At 37.9% G+C, this 27,046-nt stretch overlaps 2 protein-coding genes across 2 annotated transcripts in view; one reads left to right on the forward strand and one right to left on the reverse strand.

Moving 5' to 3' along the window:
• The window catches only part of LOC109034823 (peptidyl-tRNA hydrolase 2, mitochondrial), a 32,759-nt gene extending 24,686 nt beyond the window's left edge, over nt 1-8,073 (reverse strand). Inside the window, exons 1-2 of the mRNA XM_019048193.2 lie at nt 7,905-8,073; nt 283-319 (exon numbers count right to left, since the gene is read on the reverse strand). Coding sequence (XP_018903738.1) covers nt 283-319; nt 7,905-7,912 — 45 coding nt within the window. The 5' untranslated portion in view covers nt 7,913-8,073. The remainder of the gene's footprint in view (nt 1-282; nt 320-7,904) is intronic.
• A 128-nt stretch (nt 8,074-8,201) lies between these two features.
• On the forward strand, nt 8,202-25,306 carry rempA (intraflagellar transport protein rempA). Its single transcript, XM_072304328.1, is given in 14 exon segments — nt 8,202-8,337; nt 9,282-9,452; nt 10,447-10,671; nt 11,265-11,526; nt 12,564-12,739; nt 13,394-13,595; nt 14,446-14,666; nt 16,233-17,501; nt 19,468-19,754; nt 20,492-20,630; nt 20,632-20,877; nt 20,879-21,655; nt 22,685-22,880; nt 23,613-25,306. Coding segments are annotated over 13 exon segments (4,242 nt in total). The 5' UTR covers nt 8,202-8,337; nt 9,282-9,308; the 3' UTR covers nt 23,711-25,306.
• Nucleotides 25,307-27,046: the final 1,740 nt, after the last annotated feature.

Raw genomic sequence — 27,046 nt, forward strand, 5'->3', positions numbered from 1 at the left:
TAAAATAATGGGTCTAAGTAAATAGAAACCATACTGGAAAGTACGTTCCCACCTAGCAAGCAACGATGCAATTTTTCTGAAGCCATAGTTGTGAAGGAACTTCCCCATGACGCGATGAAATAATGGGTAGGCTGTGAAAATTGAGAGGGCCAGTTTGCACTAGTTGTAAAACTGCAAATATAACAGTGAAATTTGCGTAGTTTTTTGCTCCTTCCCACCTTTTGATTACTTAACAGACACTATAGTCAAAACAATGATCGGAGGGTCAAGGAAGTTACATACCTCATAATTACAGAGTAATGCTGCACTGGAGTTGGTTCTGAAACAGAAAAAATAAAAAATTATCCCCCTGACGTTTCCAATTCAGTTTCACATTGAGTTTACAACATAACGACTGTGAAAGTCCCAAACCACGTATCTAGGTTTGCGACGTTGCGGACTTCCTGTTATACATTATTTTGTCAACGGTAAACTACTCAACGGCGATACTGAAAAAACAGCCGTGATTTTTCTTCTATGAGCGAGACAGATTCTGTGGAAATTTCAAAGAATGATGTTGGTTTTTTCGCCTTTAAAAATGATAAAAATAGGAGCAAAAACTTTAAAACATCAAAACGAGGCGATACGAGGTTTGGCAGTTTCACCGTCGCACAGTAGATCGAGTCAATGGGAGAGATCGGACAAAATTTGGAAACTATAAAAGCTCATAACTCCGTGTATACAAAACTTTGGTTCCGTAGGTTTCCTCGTGAAATTTTCTCCTGGAAGTACCTCTTACAATTTAAATTGTGACGAATTAAATATCAAAATTTGCAGTTTTAGTCAAAAATTTCATGTCAGACCTCTCTAATTTACTCGATCCACAGTGGATCGAGGCGTCGATTAGGTTTTAAATTTTTGCACAAAGAGAACATAGACTTGGGCTTTTCAACTTGAGCTGCGTCGTCGGACTACGCCTGACACTACTAACCCAACAAAACCTGTCAAATTCCGGAAATGTTGTCATTAAAAGCAACGATCGACGCGCAGATATTTTAATAATATCTGCGTTTGAAATATAAAAATTATCAAAACACAAAAAAAAAAGAAACATCGTAGCTTACCATAGTATTACACTGCGTCAGACACGAAAAAATCGATAATTTCCCAAAAGTTTGGTCACCATAATGTAGCTGGGTAAGACCCACGAATTATTCAAAGCCCTCAAATGGAAACGGATTGGGCAGTTCACGATAAAATCGCATTTCGGTCGACACGGACAAACCGACATTTCCTAGTTTTCCGAAATTTGCACAAAGAACTGGAAAACTAAAACCCCTGCACACAAAAATGTCTTCATTACCTATCCGAAGATGGGCTAACGTAATTCTAAACGCACCGAAGAGAAACAGAGCGCTGAACAAAATGTTTCTTTCTCAAAATGAAAAAAAATGAGGTAAAAATGTTCCTTTCTCAAAATAAACAAAATGTTTCTTTCTCAAAATAAATATCATGCTCCTTTCTCTCTCAAAAAAAGAAGAAAAAAAGAAAAAAAAAATGCTTCTTTCTCGAAATAAAGAAAATGTTTCTGTCTCATAATAAACAGAATGTTTCCGTCTCGAAATAAAAAAAAAAATGTTTTTTTCTCAAAATGAAAATAAAAGATGAGAAAACGGTAGGTAAGGAGAAATAAATGAAACCAACCTCGATGCTCAACGGTAGAAGGGGAGCGCAGTACTGCCATGAGCGACTTGTGCCCACGAGGACAGGGACCGTACCCTAGAAAGTAAGAGACGTCATCGTACCCGTACTCTAGAAAGTAAGAGACGCCATCAATCAGAAGAGTGGCTTGGTCGACACGCAAGAGCCTCGTGTAGTTTTTTCCTTCTTTTTTTTCTGATGGTAGGTACAGTTGCCGAAGTCGAATACCGCCAGAGCACATTGGGGGTCGGAAGCCGAATGGTAAAAATATGACAGAACGGCTCGAGGAAATCTGGGAGCCCCCCCCCCCATTTTTATTTTTTTTTTTTTTTTACGCAAAAATACTTCTACCCAACCGAGATAGACGTGAACGCCGCCGGCCCGGTACACAGCACGAATATACGGATGAAGGTGAAGAAGAGTCGGGTCAAACATCCGCGGGAATCAAGTCGAAAATTCAAAGCTTATCACGGGAGCACAGGAGGAGAGAACGTCTCAAAGGGAGAACTGAGCAGGAGAAACAGGGACACGGGGACCGCCGCGCACGAGGCAAGCAGAGAGACTGATCGCAGGACTGATCGCGAGATCCAAAAGCGCGAACAAAGGAACGGGCATTTCCCATTGATTACTGCGGTGCTAAGGAAGAACGCCGTATGAACATTCGAGAGTTGCCAAATTTCCTTTGATAAAATGTTCGTTTTCTAGGAAAGTTATGGGCAGGGTGTCTACTGAGGTCCACAAAAATAAAATAAGTACTTTTTCAGGACTTTTTAGGTACAGGGTTGTCAGCCAAATTATTTTTTTCCATTCCCTGACTTTCCCCTGACTTTCCAATATTTTTTCCTGACTTTTAAGTGTGGATCTGACGCAGTCTGTTAAAGTGAAAATGAGCATGAAAATCCTGCAACGCTAGCCCGAGACCGCCCGCGCCTAATTCCACGAAAAATCAGAAAAATCCCTGACCAACACCGAAATTCCCTGACTTTTCCCGGTTGATTTTTTTCCCCTGACTTTTCCCGGTTTTCCCGGTCGCTGGCAACCCTGTAGGTACTTAAGGAAAAATGTAAGCGAATTTTCGCGATCGAATGTCATTCATCAAACGAATTGATCAGTGCTGAGTGATGCCGATGATCGGTGATGTCAGGAGCCAATCAGAGCTCAGATTTTTTTCCTAAATGAAATTAAGAAGAAAATAAGAAAACACGAAACACTAAAACACAGAAATTGCGAAAACACCAGACTTGAATTGACAAAACACAACAACAGATAGAGATGACAGAACAAAAATTTTGGTGAGAGATTGAGAGATGAAGTTTCTGACATCGATTGCATCAATTCAAAAATCGAATTCAAGTCCCGAGGTGAATTCGAAATTTCAAATTGATGGATTTCAACGGTCTCTGGTGAGACCAACGAAGAAGTCGAATATCATTGACAAAAAATGCACAATCGTCGAATATCATTCAACGGTGGATGATATTCGATCGCGAAAATTCGCTTTTTAAGTACCTCGCATTGGGGAAAAATTAAGTACTTTTTAAGTACCTTTCCGATATGTATCGCAATTCTTCGATTTTGGCACTGCCGCGCGATTTACTTCCGGCTATTCCCGTGGCCTTTTCGGCTGTTTCCGTCAAATCTGGGGAAATGCCTTATTCCGCTCCTCCAAAACAACCGCGCTTTTACGGGCTGACATTGCACTAATACGCCTGACGGACAACGCACAGAGGGTTGCATAACTATCAGGCGATAGAACTGAACGCGTAGCGCAAAATGTGAAAAATTACGGACCTTCCGCGAGATTTACGTGCTTTTAAGGTACTTACGGACCGACCTTAAAAAATACGTACTTTTTCCGGACTTTACGGACTGGTAGACACCCTGTAATGAGTAATTTTCCTTGAAATTTTCAGGAACTTTAGGTGAAATTGTGAACGAAATAATCCGCAAAATAGGAAGGAAAGCCCTCACGATTTTACCGGGAAATTCGTGCTTTAGCAAAGGAAATTTGGCAACGCCTGAAGGTTCATACGGCGTTGTTCCGTGGCACGGCAACGTGGTAAATGGGGTAAATGACAAAATCAATTAAAGCGTAACATCTGCTTTCTACCCTGCCGTGCTAAGGAAGAACGCCGTATGAGCCTTCGGACGTTGCCAATTTTCCTCCGATAAAAATCGAATTTACTGGGAAAATTGTGAATAGTACTTTCCAAAAATTTCAGACGATTTTTTACGGAATTTAATCTAAAATATCTGAAAATATCGAGGACAAATGGATTGCACTTTGCAAAAAGGAACCGCACGAGCATTACAATGATGCTAAGATTGTGCAAAATCATCCTTTGCAGTAAAATAACTGAAATCATGAAAAAGGATGAAGTTTACTTACACGGTAATTTTTGCCTTAGATTCACAGTGTTCAGCAAGTAAAATAGATACTGTCAATGGATAATCAGGTTTTCTTCCAAGACAAAAGAAGTTGCACCATCTTAGCAACATTGCAATGCTCGTGGTTCCTTTTTGCAAAATGGGATCCAAATATGCATGAATGTTGTCAAAAATACAGGTTTCATCAAGGGAAATTTGGCAACTCCCGAATGTTCATACGGCGTTCTTTCTTAGCACGGCAGCCTTGGCCACGGGCTTCCTTTGCTCTTTAGAAAGGGCAAAAGAGGTTTCGGCTTTGGGGAAACCATTTAAAAATGTTGGTGAAAATGGAGATTCTTCGAAGTCACACGATGCCCCCATAAGAAATAAAAGAATGCATTTAGCTCTACGGCCGAGTGCCTTTTCATATGTTGGAATGTTTTCTATGGAATGAAACGTGACCAAGGGTCGGAAGGTGAGAGACGGCCAGAAAACGACGGGATAAAAGAATAGGGATGTCAACGGAGCGTCGCGACAGGCGAGAGACGGTCAGAAAACGGCGGGATATAAGAATAGGGATGTCGACGGAGCGTCGCGACAGGTTTATTGCAGTTCCTTTTCATGATTCTAACTGTCCGAGCGCCCGCGGGTGGGTCGACCCACGCTGGACTGCACCGCACTGCGGTGAGAAGGCTGCCTTTAAAAATGGGAAGGCGAAAAAGTCTCTGCGATCCTGATGCAAAGATTCAAACACTTTGGCAATTTTTAATTTTTTTCGGTGGAGAAAGAAATAAACAGTAGAGTGAACGAAAATAATGCGCCATAAACTCTGACCTTTTTTTTTAAACACATTCCGAAAAATTCCCGAAAGCTTTCTTGAAAAAATACGTGTAGCTTTTCAAAAAAATTAATTAATATAAACATGAGTAGAGGTGTGCAACGCTGCAATCGGAGATAAATACGCCTTTCTGCGCGTGAGGGCGATGATACTTACAATTAGAATAATTCACGGCAGGCGCAACGAGATAACTATTCGACCACTGGTGTAGACATATTGCCGCTTGACGGATTGAAGGCGCGTCACAGTGCGAACATGACTTGACTGCGTTCCTTTCCCTGGTTTACTCGACGCTAAAATCATCGCAAAATCAGGACTACGCGTCATTATTACTATCATTGACGGTCTGCCTCGATTTTTCCATAGTTAAAGGGAAAATATGTACCTCATAGAGAGTGATTCAGAGACTCTGAAGATGTTAACTTTTTTCCGGTGTAACGAACAAAAGAAAATGGAATGAAAAAAAATATCACGTCGAAATGTTCTGCAATTTTAATTGGGAACATTTTTGAGAACTCGTTTAGCTATTACTTTTTTATGTAAAAAAGGAAAATGGAAAGACCTAAAGTATCGCGTCGAAATTTTCTCGCAGGCGCGTTTCACTGCAAAAATGACCTGACTGCGTTCCTTTTCCTGGCTGGCGCGACGCCAAAGTCACCGCAAAATTAGGACTACGCGTCGTTATTCTCGACTCTCTGTCCCGTTTTTAGCACAATTTAAGAGAAAACATGTAACTTAATTGCAACGATTCAGAAACGCGATGCGCGTGTTTAAATTATCATTTTTTTGCGTACTAAAAAGAAAATGGAACAAACTAAAATATCGCATCGAACTTTTCTGTGCTTTCATTCCAGATCATTTCGGAAAATTTCCAGAAAATCTATGTGTCTTTAAGCAAAGACATCGATTGAGAATAAAACATAGGAGGTGGCGTGCAGCGTTGTAATCGGAGATTTTTTTCGCGTGTAGCAGTCGCTATTTGAATTCATCCACGGCAGGCGTAACGAGATAACTATTCGACCACGGGTGTAGGCATATTGCTGCTTGTCGGATTGAAGGCGCATCACACTGCGAGGATTACTCAACGGCGCGGCGTTCCTTTCCCTGGTTTGCGCTGCGCTAAAATCCCCTTAAAACTAGATACGCATCATTATCCTCAACTCTCTGTCCGCTTCTTACCATAATTGAAAGGAAAATATCGACGGTATAAGTCGGCAATCACATAACTCGGTTTGCGACGTCGCAGACTTCCTGTCATACTTTATTTTTTAAACGGAAAACTACTCAACGGCAATTCTTTAGAACTGCCGTGACTTTTCTTCTTTGTGCGAAGAAAATTCTGCAAGGAACAATGTCAATTTGTTCTTCTTTAAAAAAATCACATAGAGACGGATATCTTCAGACACCGCAAACGAGATATGTGATTGCGGACTTACGCCGTCGATATGTATGTTGATTGTCACGAGGGGTGCAGAAAGTGCTCGATCGACGAATCGAAAACCGAACGCGGAGCAAATGTGAAGACACCTGAAGGGGGAAAAATGTAGCTGAGCCCATTCAGGGTGTCGACTAAAATAGGCTGGCCAAAAATCAGTACTTTTGCAGTACTTTTTCAGTACATTGCCAAGAAATTCAGTACCTTCTTAACGGAAAAATTCGGTACTTATTCAGTACCTCCGATTGACGAAATTCGAATTTCTTGCTTAAAATGCGACAAAAATGACAAAAAAATGAAAACAATTCCGGACCTTCTGGCGGAATTTCCGGACTTTTTCAGTACTTCCGGACCTCCCTTAAAAAATCAGCACTATTTCCGGACTTGCTGACACCCTGGCATTGGTTTTAGCAAGGGAAACTGTGTCACGCACTCTCGTATGCGAAGAAAATAGCTAAAAGCGCGCTCCTGAATGCGAAGGAAACAGAGCTTGAAATGGCGCATTCTACACGTGCCTCTTTTACTTTTGATTGGCTTAGGATCAGTAAGGTCAATTTTATTCTGAACTTAAGCTATACACGTGAGATAATTGCTAGGAAGGTCAAAAACTGTCATAATTTAATAGTGGCATAAATTGAAGACAGATCATTCTCTTTATTTCCCGGAGATTTTCGTGCAAAAATTGCTGTTGAGTGGATGAGAGTTTAGTAGTGATTCAGACTACACCGGTTGATGGGGGTCGCTGGGGGCGGTGGTGCGAAATGATGCACAGAAGGAATAAAATGACCAAGAACACAAAATTTAGAGGCAAATATCAATGGCTAAAGTGCTAAACCACATATAGGAGGACAAGGCGCATAAGTGCACTTTTTGAAAAAAATGATACATTAATGGTTTAAAGTAAAACTAATTAGTCTTGATTCATGTTCTGTGAAAAATTCGCTCCCAAATCCCAATTTTTAAGTATCAAAAAGCCAGTTTCAACTTTCTTTCCGCCATAAGGATCCATGTAATTTCGAAGCTTCGAAGCTATAAACTTCGTTGATGAGCAAAAATGTCACGGTCGAATGGCAGCGAGCACAATGGGGTTTGCGGGTTGGTAAACATTTGAGGTTAGACTTATGAAATTGATGCTGAACAGATGCCATCATCTACATCAGGTCATTGCTTAAAGCTGCTTAATCCTACTATTTATTGGGCTTACTTTAGGCCCCAACGCTTGCAAGAATCTTCTATGTGCCTGGTGAGTTTTGATTTGGTTACGAGAAAGTATGACCTGTCAAAGCAAAATACGAAAGCTCATGATCCACCCATTTTGCTTCGGCAGATTTTCAACAAAAATACGCTTCTTGGCTCCAGGGCTTGGAATCGTAACTTATGCTCAACCCCTAATTGGATGATGAGATGGTGACTATGAGAGAGAACTGAAGTAGGTGCTGGCTTCAAAGGAACCTTATCGGCGTCATAACTAGGAATAACTGGAAAACTAGAGGTAGGAAGTAGAAAATGTCATTCAGGGTGGGTCAGAGACATGTGATAAGAGAGCATGATGAGGGAGTGGTAAAAAACAACACCGTTACTTACACTTCCATCCGGCATTTGGAGGAGTGAAACTGAGAAGATTAAGATTGAAAAACACGTTAAAAATTAAAAAAAAAAATATTGTGAGAAATTATTAAATCACCACGCGTTAACAGTCGGGTTGAGGTCTCACGAGCACGACACGAATGCGTTATTTTTTGCCAAATATTGGGATAAATGGTATTTTATACTCAATTCTTTAACGATTATCACTGTTTTTTTGTATACAAATTGCAACAGCGAGACAGCATTTTAAAACAACCACCATTCATCAAAAATGAGCCCGAAACGCAACACACAACGGTTGCCATTGGAGATTGTTTACAAACATTTCGGAATGAATGGACATTGAAGATAACATGATAAATTTTTGTAAGATGTTAATTGTTCAGTTTAGTGAATCTCTGTCCTCAATGCCCTTAGTTCGAAAATAAAGGTTTGTTAAACGATTTTCAGCCAATTCCTTAAGTCGGTGGGTTCATTTGACTAGTAATTTTTTCTTTCAATTTCTCTTGATGATCCTGCGTGAAGTGTCCTTCGGTCATTCAGCTTACACGGTCTAAACATGAAAGAAGCAGTTAATTCGTCACTGCAAATTGCATCTTGATACCCTTTTGTATTCAGATTTTTTGATAGGTTTCAGGTTTGATTAGATTTAGCACCAATCGCCCTGTCATTAAGCTACCTCACCATAAACAAGCTGCGGGAACCAGTCCGAGACCGTCAGTCTAGGGGGTATTGTCCGAGATAATAATCCAATGGAACTGTCTCTCGTTATATTTAGGTACCGATGGAAATATTGATTTTGTTTAACAGTTATCTTTTAACATAACCAACTAAGCTTGGAGAGTGGAAAAACTATTCAAGGGGCATGTCTCTGAATGCTGTTTCCTCTACGCTTTCATTATCCTGGTTTACTTAATAGTAGAAATTATTGTACTTTACTCAAGGTGTGAAAGACTCTATAGTATCTCTTTACAACCATTTTTAAAAATGTAAGTACTCTGCAGCTTAAGTAATTACAATGTCATAGCATACTAATTTTGATTACCCTTTGCATCCAGATTGGTGGCCTTCTGTGGTGTAGTGGTTGTAGCGCTGGCTCTACAATCAGGAGGTTCTGGGTTCGATTCCCGGCTAGGTGACCCGAGTTTGATGGTCTCAAACAACGGCTGCCTTGGGCTGGTATATGGTAGGGACGAAGGGGGGAGGGGCTCTTACTGGAAGCGCAAGGATTATCACTTGTGTGGTATTTGAAGTAGTAAAAAAAAAAAAAGATTATCTTGCTCAGCGAATGCGAAATGGTTGTCTCCAAATTGTCCCATGGAAAATGTATTATGCTTTCACTCTCCTTTGGTAATGAAGCTTTGATTTTCCCAGGTTCCTTTGACGCGATCCAGCTCAACGATGACTTTATTCTTCGATTATAATATTGCTGTCGATCCAAATAGTGTGCATTCACATGTTAGATGGCATCCGCAACACAGTCTAATAGCAGTTAGTTCCTTCTCCGAGGAAACTGGTGGCAGTGTCACAATTTGCAATGATTCCGTAAGTATCACTGTAGTTGAAACTTTGATATTTTTCTTGACAATAATTTTTTCCACGAATTTTACATAATCTTTATCACCAGGGCCGGATTTGCGTTTTTGGCGCCCTGGCAGAAATTTTCGAGGCGCCCCCCTCGCACGTCCTCCCCCCTCCCCCGCCCGCGCATTTCCCAACCCGACGGTCTTCTTTGATGACTACATGCTAACTCTAACTAAATATGAATTTTTCGAGTGAGTGAATGATTCTGGGGCAGAAACCAAAACCAGGTACCTGTTCTTGTTACTGTTAACTACGAAACTAAGAGAAAGTTTGACCCTTAAAGTCTAGGGTCAGGTCATTTAAAAGATGGAACGCAATAAATTAATGGTTCTCTGATGTAATTTTGCAGAAGAAAATTCTGGTGGGACGAAAATAGGTAGGCATTTCATATGCATGCACAGGCACATATGGAGTGATAACATGCAATATTTACATTGTTAATGTTGTTTAGTTAATAACTTACGAGATAGTCAGATAGTGTGTCTCCATTGCCCTTATACAATCAATCAAAAATCTGAGTTTCTGAACTTTCGACACACTTCTCAATTTTTTACAGAGTTTGGAAAAAAAAAAAAACCCAAAATTTGGCGCCCCTCAAAATCTGGTGCCCTGTGCAGCTGCACCGATGCACCATAGGTAAATCCGGCCCTGTTTATCACAACCTTTTCGAAAACTTACTATTTCAGATTTGAAAATCAGTCAAGTCATTTAAAGAAGATACCTAAATATTTAAAGGTATGTAGTTTTTGCAGCAAAAAAGTTTCTATCCTAAAATTTCCTCATGTGCTTGTGGATTTTTTCTTCCCACACACTTGAGCATTTTCTATATCTACCCTTGCAGACTGTGAAGGCATTTAAAATCGTCAAGATTTTACTGAAGATAAATCACAAGACAGCAAGATACTAGTCAAGAAAATATCATTAATTGTCAGTTTTTTATTGTTATTTTCTCTAGGGAGAAGTCTTTCAAGGAATTAATAATGCTCAAGACAAGCACTCCATAGTATCGTCTCTAGCATGGCATCCGAACCAACGGTTGCTAGTCTCAGGATGGGACAGTGGGCGATTAAAAGTTTGGAACAATGACGATGATTTTATTTTGCTACCCTCGCCCCACTCCAGTCCGATTCTAGTGTTGGAGTTCTCACACTTCGGAAGTCGAATGATCACAGTGGATGCTGTAAGTAACTCAAAGGACACATACACAGAAAAATTCAGAACTATATTTTGTCAGGTTCTACCTTATTGACGTTTAACTTTTTACCTCTGTCAATCCTGAAACATGAATTTCGATTGGTACCTAATTACTTAGTGACACCACAATTTCAGTACCTAGTGTGCATAAAATGAATTTTTAGGAAATTCAAGACACCTTTTCATTCAAATCTCCATCCATTAATAAAATTCAGTCTCAGCACTGTAATTTCAACCTCATCAAGCTGCTCTTTTTTGCATCGTCAAATCTCCTCTGAGAAATTTCTTGTATCGAAAAAAAATTGTAAAAATTAGTCGTGCGTCTTTCTTTGCCTGATTCCCCCAGCATGTCTTTTGTTACCTATTTTAAGTAAAAAACATTTTTATGAACAAGCCTGTTGCATTGTGTGGTATCAGTTATTAAAACAATGGAAAGGGAAAATTTCTGATTTGATTGAGAACAAAGCCAGCAAATTACTCTTGTTTTGTTAATCTTACATTCCTCTCAAACTGTTTCACCAATCATCGTATTTTTATTAATTTTTTTCTCTTGTTATACTCAAATCAATTCTGACGCAGGCTGGGTTAATTGTGGTGTGGAAGTTCGATGGAACAGGTCTGCCTGTGAAGTCATTTGAGAGTCATATCAAGGGCTCAGGCACACAAGCAGCATTCTGTCACAACCATCAAAGCCACTATGATGTTGGTCATTTGGCTAAAATGGCAGTTGCAGGAGATGAAACAGCACTCGACATGTTCAGCTCATGGCGACCGAAAACTGCTTCTAAGCCGGTCATCGCACATTCAGACAACACCTGCGTTTTTGTTGGCAGTGATGCTGGTAAGTCTTGAAGTATTTGAAATTTACCTAGTGGTCCTCACAATGCTGAGGTAATAAGGAAACACACTGTATGAACATTTGAATGTTCTCACATTTTTCCTGCTAAAAAACTAATTTTTGAGGAAAGTTATGAGTACTTCTCCTTGAAATTTGTAGATATCTTAGATCAAATTGCAAATGAACATATCTGAAAAATTTTGAGAAAACTACTCTTAAATTTCCATGGAAATTTAAATTTTTCCAATGTACATTTCCAGTCTTAACATGCCAGTCTGAGCATTCCAGTCTGAGCATTTGCTCATACAGTGTTCATTCCATGCACATCAGAATGGAGCTTTAGACAAAGTAAGAAATAAATCATCACAAGACACGTCTCCTCATGAAAAGATTATGCAACACACATTGGATAAAATGAACATTTCAAAGATCTATTTTAAGTGACTCGGGTGTGAACTTTCCTGATCCTAAGTAAATTCTCAGACATTCCCTGCTGTAATCTATCTACCTAGAAATATTTGACAGAGGAACACAAACATGCACATGAATTGTAATCACTCAAACTTTGAAAAACCTCTGGGAATTTCTGTTCCTTTTGTGCATGAAGCTCTTTTTATGTTAGAGTGCTTCGCGGCTGGGAAAACTAAGAAAGTTAGGAAGATGAAATTGGTCAGGAAGCAGTCAGGGAGAGAAAATCGGGAGAGTTGCGAACTGCCACACAAAATTGTGATTTTTTTGCGTAAATCCAGGGCATTTGATACTGAGACCTGCAGCACGCTTGCTCATAATATAGTAAATTTTTCCCTTGAAAATCCGAGCCTCCTTTGAATGCTGATCCATACCGGTACTTTGCGCTGAGCTATTTTGTATTGCAGCTCTTTTGATTTGAAAGAAAGATCAGAAAAAATCATGGAAAGTCTGGTAGATAGAAAATCCAAGGGTCAGGGAAAAAAGAGAGACGATTATGTTAGACATCTTACTTGTAGACAATCTCATTTTGTGTCATTTTTGGCTAGACTAATGTGAATTTTCTGCCACAGGTCAAGTAATATACATCAATGAGGATGGCACCAGTAAAGAAGTTCTAGCAACTGATACTGGAGTGAAACGTTTACTGCACCATGAGCGGAAAGATGCCCTGGTCATGTGCAGTGGTGACAGTATTTTCAGTTACTTTTCTGTTGATCTTGATGGCACTCTCACTGAAATTAGCCAGGTTGGTTTTCATTCAACTAGAAATGAAAGAATGTTATCAAACGTTGATGGCGAGATAATCAACAAGGTTGGATACTTTCCGGACAGACCTCGTACATACAAGCTCGTGTATAGTAAAATAAAAGCATCTGTGTCAAAGTCAGGAAATTTTTTTAACTCCACTTGGATCGGCAGCATTTTCAAACTGCTAAAATACTATTTGGTCATTACAGTTTTGGAAACAAAATTTAAGACTCGTTATAAATGTTGCCAGTGATGTCTAATTTTCAATGAAATGTGTATGAAAGTACTTCATTTTTTTTAATATATGAATAAAAAAATTTGCTGCATAAGCAATTATGCTTAAAATTCTCTGAAACAGTCGGTGAAATTTGTAAAATATTTATACTTGATTTTTTGTTTTTCAAGCCTGCCCAAAGCATTTCTCCAAGTATCTTTCAGTTATGATTGCATTGCTCTTTTCTTTGAATAAGGTATACAAACTAGAAATTTAATTTTCCAGCAAGAAAATCGGAATTTTCTGTTTTAAAATTTTATGAAAGGTTGAATATACAAGCTCTATAGCTCTTGATAAAAATGAAGCTGAAGTATCAAACATAGGAAAATCTAATTCATTCCTTTTTAGCATTAATCAATCATGTGCTTTTTGTCTTAGGTCAAGCTGAATAATGTGAACAGTGATTGTGTTGCTATTTGGGCGGGAACTGGATTGCTAGCGTGTACTTCCCTCGATTTTTCGATCAGATTTTGGCATGTTGATACGGGTGACAGTTACTCTCTTTCAGTTCAAGAGCTGACCAATAGTGCTAATGTAACAAAACAAATCTTCACATCAATTGATTACCTTCCACAAAAAGGTTAGTTTCTTTGTCTCATCAGATTTATGATTTTAATAAATTGATTTATTACGTTGTCTTTGAGGAAGACCTATAACTTGATTCTCATGTGTGGATAAACTTTGATTCTTATTAAAACTGTGGAATGTTGTTTTAAAAATCAGAACAGTACTTTCGAAATTGTGCATCCAGATGATTTTTCTGAGATCTAAAAGCCTGTCCATGATACAAATCAACAGCGTTAATAAAAATTTGATCATTTGAAATACTTTTTACCCCCTTGGAAATTTTTCTTTGAGATGTAAGTATAGTCGGTGAACACAGTCAGATTACTCAGCTGCCAATTCTGCATGTGAGTATTCGATACTAAATTTTTCTTTGCACAGGACCAAAACTACCCAACGCTGTTTTGGGAAACATCGTAGGAATGAACATTATCATTATAAAAATATACCTGTGGTTGTGGGAGTTTTGCAAGGCTCAAGTAAATTAAACGCTGCTGTTTGTCCAAACATTTTTTCACAATCGCAAATTACAATCAATTGTAGCTGCTCTCAATTGGGGTCAAAGTCGGAAGGAAAGGAAGGATATCATTAATTTGTGAACTTCATCTCTGCACATTGACATTAAAGTTATTTAATTGGAAATACAAAATTTCCTTGCTTTTTTCCGACCTTATGAATTATTGAAGTCAGTGAAAATTTTTTGTGGTTCATACTATTTCACTGCGTATTATTTGGTAAACTCAAGTCTGAGTCAACTGAATCCCTCTAGAAGTTCAACGTCTCTAAACTCACCAAATTTGCCCATCCTTGAACGAAGTAAACTTTTGAAAAGTAACTGATTGTTTAAATATTCTTTGGTTTTGAAGGTTTGTTATGTGGAGCCACAAACATGGGCAACGTAATTTTCTGGCGGTTTTTGAACAAAGTAGATTCACTGACAGCAAATTGCTGGGAAGAAATCGCCAACAGCAAAATCAAGTCCAGTGTGAAATCTTGCTGTTGGGGGCCTACTCACCTGGCTGTGAGTACGTTGAACATGGTATTCATTCTCAAAGAGCATAAACTTTCCGTCTTTTACAATCAAAAGGTATGTTGACTTTTGTAATTTCTTAATTCTTGAGCTTTTAACCTCTATACTCTCCCTTGGACGATAATGATTTATAAATAAGAGGAAACGTAGCCTTGATATCTTTTCTCTACGAGGCCTTTTGATTGCACAGAATCATTATCAGGCAGTGTATTACATATTATAATATGCCATTTAACACAAATATTTGGTTTACCAAAAAACAAAATACCAAAACATAGAATAAACATCATTTCAAAAATAGACAATACATATGAAAATAGGTTTACAAACTACAATAATCAAAACAGGTAACAATAGAGGAGAGAGGTAAAGATCAATGTAATCAGATGAGTGACCAAAATAATCAGTGCCTAATCAGCTGAAACACAATTGTTGCTGGGCTCTGTTGAGACGCTTAGGAGGTATCCGGAGTAGTAGATGAATTAATTACAATTAGGCAGCGCTATTGCAGCATAAGTCTATGAAAGCATTACCCACGGAATTTAAATGGAGTTTTATGTTAAGTTAGGTAGAGCCAATCCATCTAACATGGCTTTTCTAATCTCATATTTTTTGAGAGTACATAAAAGTTTTACAAAAGTTATAAAAGAGGTGAAAAAGGTATCAAGGCTACATTTTCTCTTATTATTTATAAATATAAGATACCTCCACGAAGCTGTTCAGTTGATAATGATTTGGTGGTGGAGTATGTGTCATGCCCCCTCTGTAGAGGATCAATGTTTTGATTTCAATTGCTGACCACCAAAATACTGAAATGTAACCAGACCTGTGAAAAGAGATCTCATCTCCTGGGAGAAAATTTTCCTTAACTTTTTGCAAAAACTTAAACAATTTTTTTTTAACAACTCAAGAGCTCTTGTCTTTGAACTTCAGGTTTCATATCTCCTTCATTGTTTAGACTTTAGGGTCAAATTTGCGCAAAAATTTACAGATATTCTTCCTTCATGAAGTTGCAAAAAGGTAAGGAAAATTTTCTGTCGAAAGATAAGGCGCCTTTTCATAGATTTGGTCACAAATAATGAAAATTTGTCACAAGTAATAAAGACATAAAAAGTAAATGGATCCCTCTTTTGTCACTTGGACTAAGTTCACGGAACTGGACCAAGTTCCATAAAGTATCAACTGAAAATAAGATTATTCATCCTCGAGACTCAATATTCAAGACTGAGATTACGATTATTTTCTTGTCCAAAATATTTTTTCTTGATTTAATTTTTTCCAAAATGCCAATCTAGCAGGAACAAAACTATCATTCTTGTAGAACTATTTTGGTGGACAGGCACACACATTGCTTTCTAATTGATATTGGTTAATATTAACTAATTAGGTGAAAGCTTCCGTGGAAATGGAAAGCTTTAACATAGATCTGAAGATTTTCCTGATCCACTTTTTTGTTGTTCTTTCATTTCACCTAACATTCACCCATTGTAAAATTTCTAATTGCTGGCTACAAATTTCGAGGAAAGGGCTAAAGCAAACTGCAAAGTTGTATCTACAAGTTCACCAAACTTACTTTCTGACTTAATTAAAACAACAAATGTTTTATTCTGACTTGTCTTTTAGTTTTCAGGTTTGCAAACCTCCGCCTCTCAGATTCTACTAAAAAACAACAAAACCAACGACTTCACTGACCTCAGCACAGACTTGAAAATCATGGGACTAGCAATTGGCGATGAGTACATTGTTGTTTGGAGTAACAAAACGGTTGCAGTTTATCAATCAAGCATTATCACGGAAATTAATGTCATTGGAACCTTTACGTGTGAAGTTGAAACTGCTTTTATCAAAGGACAAGACTTGATTGTTTTAAACAGTGCCAATAAGATCTTAGTCTACACTTTTCAAGGAACGATCAAAGCAAACATTGAGTGTAACGGCCAGCCAATCAGTATCGATTTGAATAATGAATTTTTAGTGGTGTGCACAATTACTGGTTTTCTATATGTTTGGGATCTATCTCGTAGAGAGCCCAAGCTGCGCTGTAAACCTAAAGATTTGTCTGAAAGCATCTCAGACTTTGGAGAAGTTATGTCTGCAAAGTCAAACATCAACGGCTCAAAAGTCTCAATCACCATTGCAAAAGCAAACCTATTGCCGTCTCCAGAGCTGTTTGTATACGTAATTGACAGTGATACTATTTTATCTCACAGTTTTTGTGAGAGCAGTGAAAGTAGTGATCAAAATGAACCCTCCGCCCGCTACATTATATCGCATCATTGGGATTGCAACGAATCAAAGTTATTGGTTTGCGAAACAAAACAAGCCAAAAATTTACCTTCTAATTCAAAATCATGGTCACAGAAAATCAAAGCGTCGCAAGCTCACTCACCCTCCAAAATTCACAGAAATAGCAGTACTCATTCGGTTAAACTTATAAATCTTTTTGTATCGCCTGACCATGGGATCGTCACACAAGATCAAGTCACCATGTCAGAATCGTTCATTTCACTACTGGCGGTGGACTCTCCAAATTATATCATTCTACAAAAGCCATCAGCCTCGCAGAAAGTAAAGATAGAAAATTTGTTGATGAAAGATTTCAGCGGCTGCAGTAGCTGTCCCGAAGAGACACGGAAAGCCATCCTGAATTTCGGTTTCTATCTGTGCATCAACGATATGGACAATGCTTTCAAATCCATCGCCAACGTCAAAAGTGTGGCGGTATGGACTAGTCTCGCAAGAATGTGTGTCAAGTCTCAACGACTAGATGTGGCGAAAGTTTGTTTAGGTAATATGCATGATGCAAGAGGTGTGCTTATGCTTCGAAATGCGGAGAAAGAACCAGAAATAGAAGCGAGAACTGCTGCTCTAGCCATTCACTTAGGAATGAGGGTACGTTATTCATCATGCATAACTTTGCACTAATTTTAATTTTCCAGTCCTATCAAGTTCAAATTTTACTTACAGCATTTTGTCTGTTTCACTTAGATATTCAGAAATTTTACCCACATTTTAAATGATCACCTCTGCATTATAGCAACTTCTAATTTGATAGTTTCAGGTGGAGCACAAGTAAATTTTCATGAGCATTTACATTGAATTTGAGCACAGAAATAATAATTAATAGTGTATCAGATCAAAAACACGAAATAAATCAGAGGGGCTTGTTTTATCAATTATAAGAGGTTCTTTCAATTCTTCTGAAGATGGTGTAACATTTAAAGTGCTTTATCATTATTTTGGACTGTTGCCATCTGACTCAGAAGATGGGGACGCAGTCTTTGAATTGGGCTCTTTCACAGAAATTGGCGTTTTAGGAACTTTTTTGTTAGTGAAATTTTGTGACAGACCCGAAAGTGTTCTCTGAAACAAATTTTCAAGCTCAAAAAACTCTTAAAGTTTAGGTGATTCGATGGACACCATATTTTGTGTCAGAATGACATTCAATATATTGCATCAATTGGTTCCATTTTTTCAGCTACTCGTCATTTTCTCGAGTTTGGAGATCGCAATTCTGTTGTCATGAGACTAAAGTATTCACTTACCAATTTTTGTAAACAAATTCAACATAATAAAGGCGTAGTTTTTTTTTGAGGAAAAATATTGCATTTGATTGCAGTTTCAATATCAGTATTGAATGCAATATGTTTTCTCTAAGAAAATCATGCCTTTATTACGTTGACTTGATCAAAATTGATAGGTGAATTCTTTAGTCTCCTGATAACAGAATTGCGATCTCAAAATTCTAGGAAAATGACAAGTAGCTGAAAGGATGGAGCCAATCGGTGCGATATATTGCATGTCGTCCTGATGCAAAAAATAGCGTCTATCTAATCACCTTAAGAGCACAATGGAGGAGATTGCCTATGTTATCGTGTGAGTCCATCTTTGTATCCAGCACAACTCTCCATACACAGAAAGGGGGCAAATACATAAGCAAAATTTCCACTTTGCAAGGGGACTTGAAGAGAGCAACCATGGTTACCCTGCTAATACAAGGTGGAGAAATGGTGCTGGGTCCACACCATTTTGCGGGGAAAAAGTAAGCCGAGAAGTTCCAAATATCATAATTAGAGTCCATAATTAAATCTTTTTGAACTCTAAATGCGTACCAGTGCAGGAATACGCGAGCGAGGGTAGAGTGTGTTCCCAGGCCTCAGGCAGTTTCGCATCCGGGATATTAAGTGGGAAGTCCACGCCAAGAGATCTCTCTACCGGTTTGTGGGCCTTTTGAGGACCTCATCACGCTGATTCGCACTCAGTAGTTGAACCTCCAACTTTAACATGCCGCAAAATCCAAGATAGCATTAAATCACTGTCATGGATACGACACGAAGCATGACACAAAAGTGTGATCCGCACACCATCTACCGTCATTGCTGAACAACTCTCAAAATAAAACAAGGAAAACCCGAAACCCTGCTTATACATTTGCTCCTTATATGTGAATGGAAAGTTTGACTGGATATAGAAGTGGAATCTAGCCGTAATGAGGGCGATCTTTTCCTTTATGGCCTTAACTTTAAGAGCTTATTTTTGTGCCCATGAGTCTCTTTCAGTGAAAACTGATGGCACCATGAAGTTTTTCTCGAAAATTCAATGTAAGTAAAGTATTTTAAATCGTAAATCCCTGTGGCTAAGCATGAGTTTCATCATGATAAGAATGTCATTCGAGTTTTCTAGTTCGACATTTCTTTATGTTCCTTGAATTTAAATTGAAAGAATTTCACTCGCGTTTTTCGTCTCTTAATTTATATTCGTTGGATCTATGGAAGATAAGATCGAACAGGTTTGATCAACTTTTTCATGATTGTTATGTTTGAATTCACAAATCTCTCGTTATTTTCTACTGTCTCAGGAAGAAGCAGAACTCCTTTATCGTAAATGTGGGCGTTATGATTTACTAAATCAACTTTATCGGTCAAGTGACCAATGGGAGAAAGCAATCAAGATTGCCGAGGAAAAAGACCGAATTCACCTTAGAAATACATATCATAACTATGCAAAGTATCTAGAATCAAAAAATGATCTCACTGGCGCAGCTCAGATGTATGAGAAAGCTCAAACCCACCGCACCCAAGTTCCGCGGATGCTGCTGGACGATCCATTGGCATTGGAACGTTATATTTTACAATCTAAAGATCCGTAAGTTTTTCTCTCTCTCATTTCTATCATTCCATATTTTGCACTAGTTTGCTTTCAAAGTCTGTAGTTTTGAAAGTTTCATTTTGGAAAATATTTATTTTTTAAAAGATTTTGAGCAGGGTTGACACAGTTAGGGAATATGTACCAAGAAAACCGGGAAATGATAGGGAATTTTAAAAAGTTCGGAAAAACCTGGAATTGTCAGGGATAATGACGAAAGAGTCCGTGGAAAATTATTAAGTTACCTTAATTTACTTTCTACAATAGGTGTGATGTTTCAAAGAACAGAATTTGCATGAAAACAATTTAAACGTATGTCTTTTCATCATCTGGCATTTCTTCTGTTGGTTTGGGAATTTTACCATAATGTGTTGGGAAATTCAGGAAAATGTCAGGAAAATTAATTTCTAAATTCTGTGGCAACTCTGGACCATTTTTTTTCAATCTTGGGAGTTGATTTCAGACAAAACTAGTGACACCATCTTTCTCTTCGCAAATTATTACATAAGTTAAGCTTGTCCTATCAACATTTATTCCTGGCTCTAACAGAAAATCTTTTTGAACTCTGGCTAGTTTAATTTTATGTTGTCTGAAATAGAGATGACTTGGGATTGTTAAATTTTTACGAGCCTACGTATGTAATCAAATTATTTTTCAAGATGTGCCTAGATCGAAAAAAAAAAAATACTGCCAATTTTTGGAGTTATTTTTAGTTTTTGTTCTCTCTCTATTTTCAGAGCACTCATAAAGTGGTGGGCTCAGTATATTGAAAGCACGGGAGACATGAATCGGGCCATGAAGTATTACGAAGATGCCCAAGACTATTACTCTATGGTTCGAATACATTGCTTCACAGAAAATTTCGATAAAGCAGCCAATATTGCCAATAAATCGGGCCAATAAAGCAGCGTGTTACCATCTGGCACGGCAATACGAGAATATGGGTCAGATCCAAGAAGCTATTCACTTTTTCACTGGAGCGACCGCCTACGGAAATGCCATCCGTTTATGCAAAGATCAAGGCATGGACGAAAATTTATGGACTTTGGCACTGAGCGCAGGCAACCGAGAAAAGATCGAGGCAGCAAGATACCTAGAAAACGTGAACTCTGAAAAAGCCATTTCTCCTCTACCAGAAAGCAGGCCTCATTCATCGGGCTATCGATCTTGCTTTCAAACACCAAAATTTCAGCGTGATTCAGTCGATCACGGAGGAACTGAACGTGAATTCAGATATAGATTTAATTTTAAAGTGTGCAAAGTTTCTTTTAGAAAATGAGCATTATGATAAGGCGGTGTATTTATTGGGTTTGGCCAAAGAGTTTGATGATGCAATTCGATTATGCTTCGAAAAGAACATCACCGTCACAGACGAGCTTGCCGAGAGACTAACCCCGCCCACCGATCATCCAGACAAGCTTCGGTATTTGGAATTGTTGGGTGAATGCGCTGTAAGGCAAGGTAATTATCATGTCGCCACTAAAAAGTTCACTCAAGCTGGGAACAAAATAAAAGCCATAAAAGCACTCCTGAAGTCTGGTGATACGGACAAAATCATATTTTTTGCCAACGTCTCTCGACAGAAGGAGATCTATATTATGGCAGCGAATTATCTCCAAACCTTAGACTGGCAGTCAAAACCGGAGCTGCTGAAGAATATCATAACCTTGTATACAAAAGCGAAAGCACACGATCTCCTTGCCAATTTCTATGTCGCATGCGCTCAGGTAGAAATCGATGAATATGGAAATTACGAGAAAGCCCTGGGTGCCTTGAATGAGGCCTCGCGATTTTTGGTTAAGGAGAAGGAAAAGTATAGCCATATTATTGATAGTGTTGCCATAAAAATTTCTCAAGTAAAAAAATTCATCGATATCAAGAGGTACGTATTTTTTATACAAGTATCTCTAATCCTCCTTTTCTTTCCGTGCCTCCATCATTCTCTATTTCCTTTACGTAAATTTTTGCTCCTCTGATATAAAGGCATGTCACAATTTTCAAGTGAGCCCTACTGTCCGTGTGACTTCATCCTTTTTGGGGCTCAAATGAAAATAGAGATACGTCCTCACGTCAGAGAGAGAAGTGACAAAATGCTGCGTCACTGTCTTAATTTATTAGTTAGTTTGATCAAAATGAAAATTGCATATTTGACGGTGTGAAACTACCCAAACCACGTATCTCGTTTCCGCGGGTGTCTAAAAATCTCGCTCTCATTTTTATTTTTCTGGAGGAGAACAATTCAATATCATTCCTTGATAGTTTTTACAGAATTTTCTTCGCATACTGAGGAGAAAATCACGGAGTTTTAAAAAGACGGAAGTTTTCAAGAATTGACGTTGAGTACTTTACCCATTTAAAAATTAAAGTATGAAAGGAAGTCTGCGATGTCGCAAACCGAGATACGCGGTTTGGTAGTTTCACCGTCGATATTCAGTTCGAAAACATGTTATCCTTTTTCTTTTCAAAAATTACCTCCTTGAAAAATCGTGTCAATTGCCTCTTTTTTTGTGTGTATTTGCTTGTTTAACAAAAACGCAAAATACATCTGAAGTTAGGAATTGTTTTTTCACAGGAGATGAATATTATAGATGAGCATGCTAAAAGTGGGTGAAGAGAAGAGTCGTAGAACGAAATTGTTGTTTTTTTAACTATTTGATTATTATGAGTAATTAATTCTCAAAACACTGATCCTAAAAATTAAAATATCATCAAGAAAGATAATCTTTGACGTAATACAAAAACATCGTATCCTAATCACAACGTTTAAAATTCTCTAATTATGTTTCATTTTCTTCAAGAATAATTGTGTTCCGAAAACGGAAAATAGTGATTTGGTTCCTTCTTGTTAAATTTAATCCAAATGTAAATAATTCCCCGGTTCCAGTTTTGATCAGTGTCAGATTTTACTTTCCAAGGTTGTTTGAAACGAGGGGGATAGTGAAGCAGGTATTGCTCAGTGCAAATCTCTTCTCAACGCTGGTTCTGATCTAGTTCGCTCGGGAGACATCTACTCGGTGATGATCGAATATGCAGCGAAGAAGAACGACTGGAAAACGGCTCTTCATTTGGCTCAAGAGCTGAAGAAACTGCAGCCGAACGACAATCTATCATATTATGTACCCAAAGGCAAGGAAAATCTATATAAAATACATGGGTTTTGGGATTTGACAAATTTTCGGAGTAAAAATGAGCAGGAAGTGTACAGATCTGAAAAACCTGTGTTTGTGAGGGAATTTCATCAGCTCAAGGAAATCAGGGTAAAGCTAGAGAATATTGTCATCTTCCAGCCAAAATATCACAATAGCACATATGACGATTGCACAGTGACGATATCATGAATAAAAAAAAGACAGGAAATCCGGAAAATTGTACCTTGAAATTTGAAAAAAAATATTACTGCCATCGACGCAATCAAGCTGAATTCTTGTCTGGTTTGGCACTCAATTCTCTTAGTTACCATCTGAATAGTAAACGGGAATTAGGCCCCAATGAGAAATCGTAATTTCATTTCCTTGAATGACTTTATACCTGAAGAGAAAGTGGCTCACATGTTTGTGCTGTTTGCGGTGAAACTAACGCCAAAAATTTTTAAGTTTCAATTCTATGTGTGCAAATTGACGGTACAAAAAGTCAGAGAATTTTGATCATTTTGGTCAGGAAAACCTATAAAAGTCTTGATGAGTCTGTAGACTTCCTGCATCATCATTATATTCTAACTTAATCGAAACGTACGAACCACCAAAATATTTTACTCTTGCTCCCATAATTAATCCTTTTCATTACTTGACATGCCATTTTTCTCTGTCCCCCCCAGGGTACATTTCACTCATGTTTAATTCCGGGTTGCTTATGTTACAGATATTCTGGTGCATTTGGGAATGCATGCGGAGCGGTCTATTGATTCTCCGCCAGAGGACAACATCGAGGAAGACCTACCGCAAATAGCTGCAGTTTGAAGATTTTTTATCCATGGCTGTTCATTGTTATTTTTACTATTTTGTTGAAAAAATCAGTACAACGAATGTTTTAATCGTACAAGGAACCTATGCTGATAAGGTGATTATCCATTTTTTTTTTAAAATAATGATTGATTCCGTCCACAAATTAGTAACGCAACTGTGATCTTTTTTAGCTCTTATTTTATACTATTTATTTTGCTCACTTATTTGTGATATTGATCTCAAAAGCAAAGGTAAGCCTTTTTCAGCATCACAAACTGCGCTTTGAATGAATTTCCTGCTCTCTTATTTTAAAGTCTGTGCAAATAGATTAGACACGGTTTTTAAAAGGGAATCAGAGTGAATTGCAACATCAGATGCTGGCGCAGACCTGCCTACCCTGAACTGGACACGGGACATTACGACACTGAAACTACCAGACCAGGTATCTCATTTGCAATGTTTAAAAATCTCCAATCCCATTTTTTTTTTTGAAGGGAACCAAACAAATCAATATCATACCTTGAAGTTTCCTCAGTTTTCTTTGCATAGAGAAACAAAATCCTGGAAGTTGTCAAGAATTGACATTGAGTAGTTTTCCATTTAAAAAATAGAGGACGACAGGAAATCTGCAGTGTTGCAAACCAAGATACATGGTCTGGTAGTTTCGTTGTTCATTATCATCCTGTTTCTCTGCCCAGTCCAACATTCTTGGTGCATGCGTTGTCAACTTGTCTTGTTGCTTACCAGCAGATAAAAATTCGCCCACACCTTTTTTTACTCTCATCAAACGTGTGATTACTCCTACAGATTCGAATTGAGCTTGCAATTCAAATGAAAAGAATATAGAAATATTATGAGCAAGTATAATGGTCAGCAAAATGATTAAATAACTGCAATATCTTTTGTTCCATAATTTATTCAATAATTTTCTTAATGTCCATTATATTTACTTGTGTTGAAATATATTTTTCCTCTATGCTGCGAGCTCAATCCAAAAAAATATTCACACTTTTGATAAGAGCAAAAAAGTCGTAGGAAAATTAGCTTTGATCAGTAAGCGAGGAGACAAGTTCACAAGGGATACTCTAGGGTTGTCGGAGAGGGTGAAGTAAAAATGGACGTATTTCTGCCAAACAGAACTATGCGCATTATGACGTGAGCCTTTTTATGCATATATTCTTATGGGTCTCAGGGTTTGTGTCTTATTTCACATAGTTCCTTATGGCAGAGATACGTCCAAATGAGACAATGGCCCAATATACCGGGTTCTGGGCAGGGTTATCTCTGCCAGCATCAGATGTTGCCATCTTAGGTGTTTAAGAAAATGCCCTTTTTAAAACAGTGTCCAATCTATTTGCACTGATCATAGGATGAATTGTAGGATTTGCAAGCAAAGCGGAATACGGAAAGCAGTTTCCTTTGTCAGAGATGCAGATGAAAATTTTTTGAGAAAAGTAATTTTGAGGGAAATGTGCATTTGTGAGGTGTGATATCTGTAAATGCCTCATATTTTTTCTGGTCATGTTTAATCGAGTTTTAAAGCTACATGTGTCATTTTTTGGGTAATTTATGAGTATTTCATGTCAATTAAACATATCAGTTTAGTAATAATTTGTCTACATTTTCTATGATTTTCCCAAAGAAGCTCTTCAATTGAATCAGCTCCTGCGGAAATGTCTGTTGTCCAATAGTGGGTTTCATAATTGCAGTAATTTTTTTTGCCCCATGATACAAATGAATAAGATTGATCTTCTTAGTAAACATTTAATTACTAGTACTCAAGGGATTTTCTATAAAATTAATCTACACTCCTAATATCTTAAACCATCTTGTGTCTGTAAGTTTCAACGAAACCGTCCTCTCAAATTCTGAAACACTGTACGGACATCGGACGTTTTTTGCACAAGCCGATTCAATTATTCCATTGACAAACTATAGAATGAACCGTTTGACAGGGTACAAAATTGAGAACCACAATATGTAAATGTTTCCCTATCAAAATTTTGAGTAGAATATGATCAATGCATTAAAAGTTTCCCAACTACAAGACATAAGTTAGAAAATATCAGTTTTTGTTTACGTTGATTCCAACCCACTTCCGCTCCTCACAGAAAAACTAGAGTCTACTTGAGTAAAATCGAGCATCAAATCAATTTTGGTACATTTTGCGGTAGAGGAATTTTCCTGCATGCTGAATTGCTTTCACCAAAATCAAAGTAAAGTTGTTGTCCTATCAAAGGAGGAAGAAAATGTGTGTATAACAAAGATCTAGTTGTTTTCCTAACGTATAGATTGATTTCGATGTCTAGTCACAAGTGGGAAGTTCGAAGTTACTATTTGTAGTATAAAAACTACAAAATTTTATTTCTCTTTTATGAGTTAATATTGTAAGGAGGGCAGTGACGAGGCGTGAATGATCGATTATCGATATTTCCCCATTTGAATCTATGTTAATGAATTGATTATTAAGATGTTTGTTGCGAACACCCTGTTTATTGATCCTTTTTCATTGGTTTAAATGGAAGATAAATCGATAAATCGCAAAGCACGCCACGCCACTGAAGGAGAGGTATCAATAAGGGCCATTTCTGGGCCCACTCTATCTGAATTGCCTTAAGGTGATTCGATGGACGCCATATTTTGTGTCAGAACGACGTGCGATGTATCGCATCGATTGGATCTATTTTTTCAGCTACTCGTCATTTTTCTCCAATTTTGAGATCGCAATTCTGCCGTCGGGAGACTGAGGCACTCACTCACCAATTTTTCCAAATAAATTCAACGAAATAAAGGCGTGGTTTTTTTAAAGAGAAAACATCGCATTCGATACTAATATCGAAACTGCACTCGAATGCGATATTTTCTCTCTAAAAAAAACCACGCCTTTATTACGTTGAATTTCTTCGTTAAAATTGGTAAGTGAGTACTTTAGTCTCCTGACAACAGAATTGCGATCTCAAAATTGGAGAAAAATGACGAGTAGCTGAAAAAATGGAACCAATTTGATGCGATATATCGCATGCTGTTCCGACACTAAATATGGCGTCCATCGAATCACCTTAATTCTACGAATTTTTGCTCATTGAAGGTCTATATTTTCCGGAAAGCATCATGATTTTGTCATTGGTGAGCCTAACACTGACCAAAACATGAGTTTGAGAGCGATTTCGGCGAAAAATGCGGATTTTTTTCAGCGTTCGACCACATACCCGCAAAACCCGCGCTTTTCGCCAAAATTGGCCCCAGCCTCATATTCAGGTCAGTATCAGACTTGACAGGAGACTAAAAATGACGAAATTATTGTGCCTTCTGTAAAATATAGTCCTTCAATGAGTAAAAAATTGTTTAGTT

This window comes from Bemisia tabaci, chromosome 9, assembly GCF_918797505.1.
Source record: "Bemisia tabaci chromosome 9, PGI_BMITA_v3".
In the NCBI taxonomy this organism is placed as follows: Eukaryota; Metazoa; Arthropoda; class Insecta; order Hemiptera; family Aleyrodidae; genus Bemisia; species Bemisia tabaci.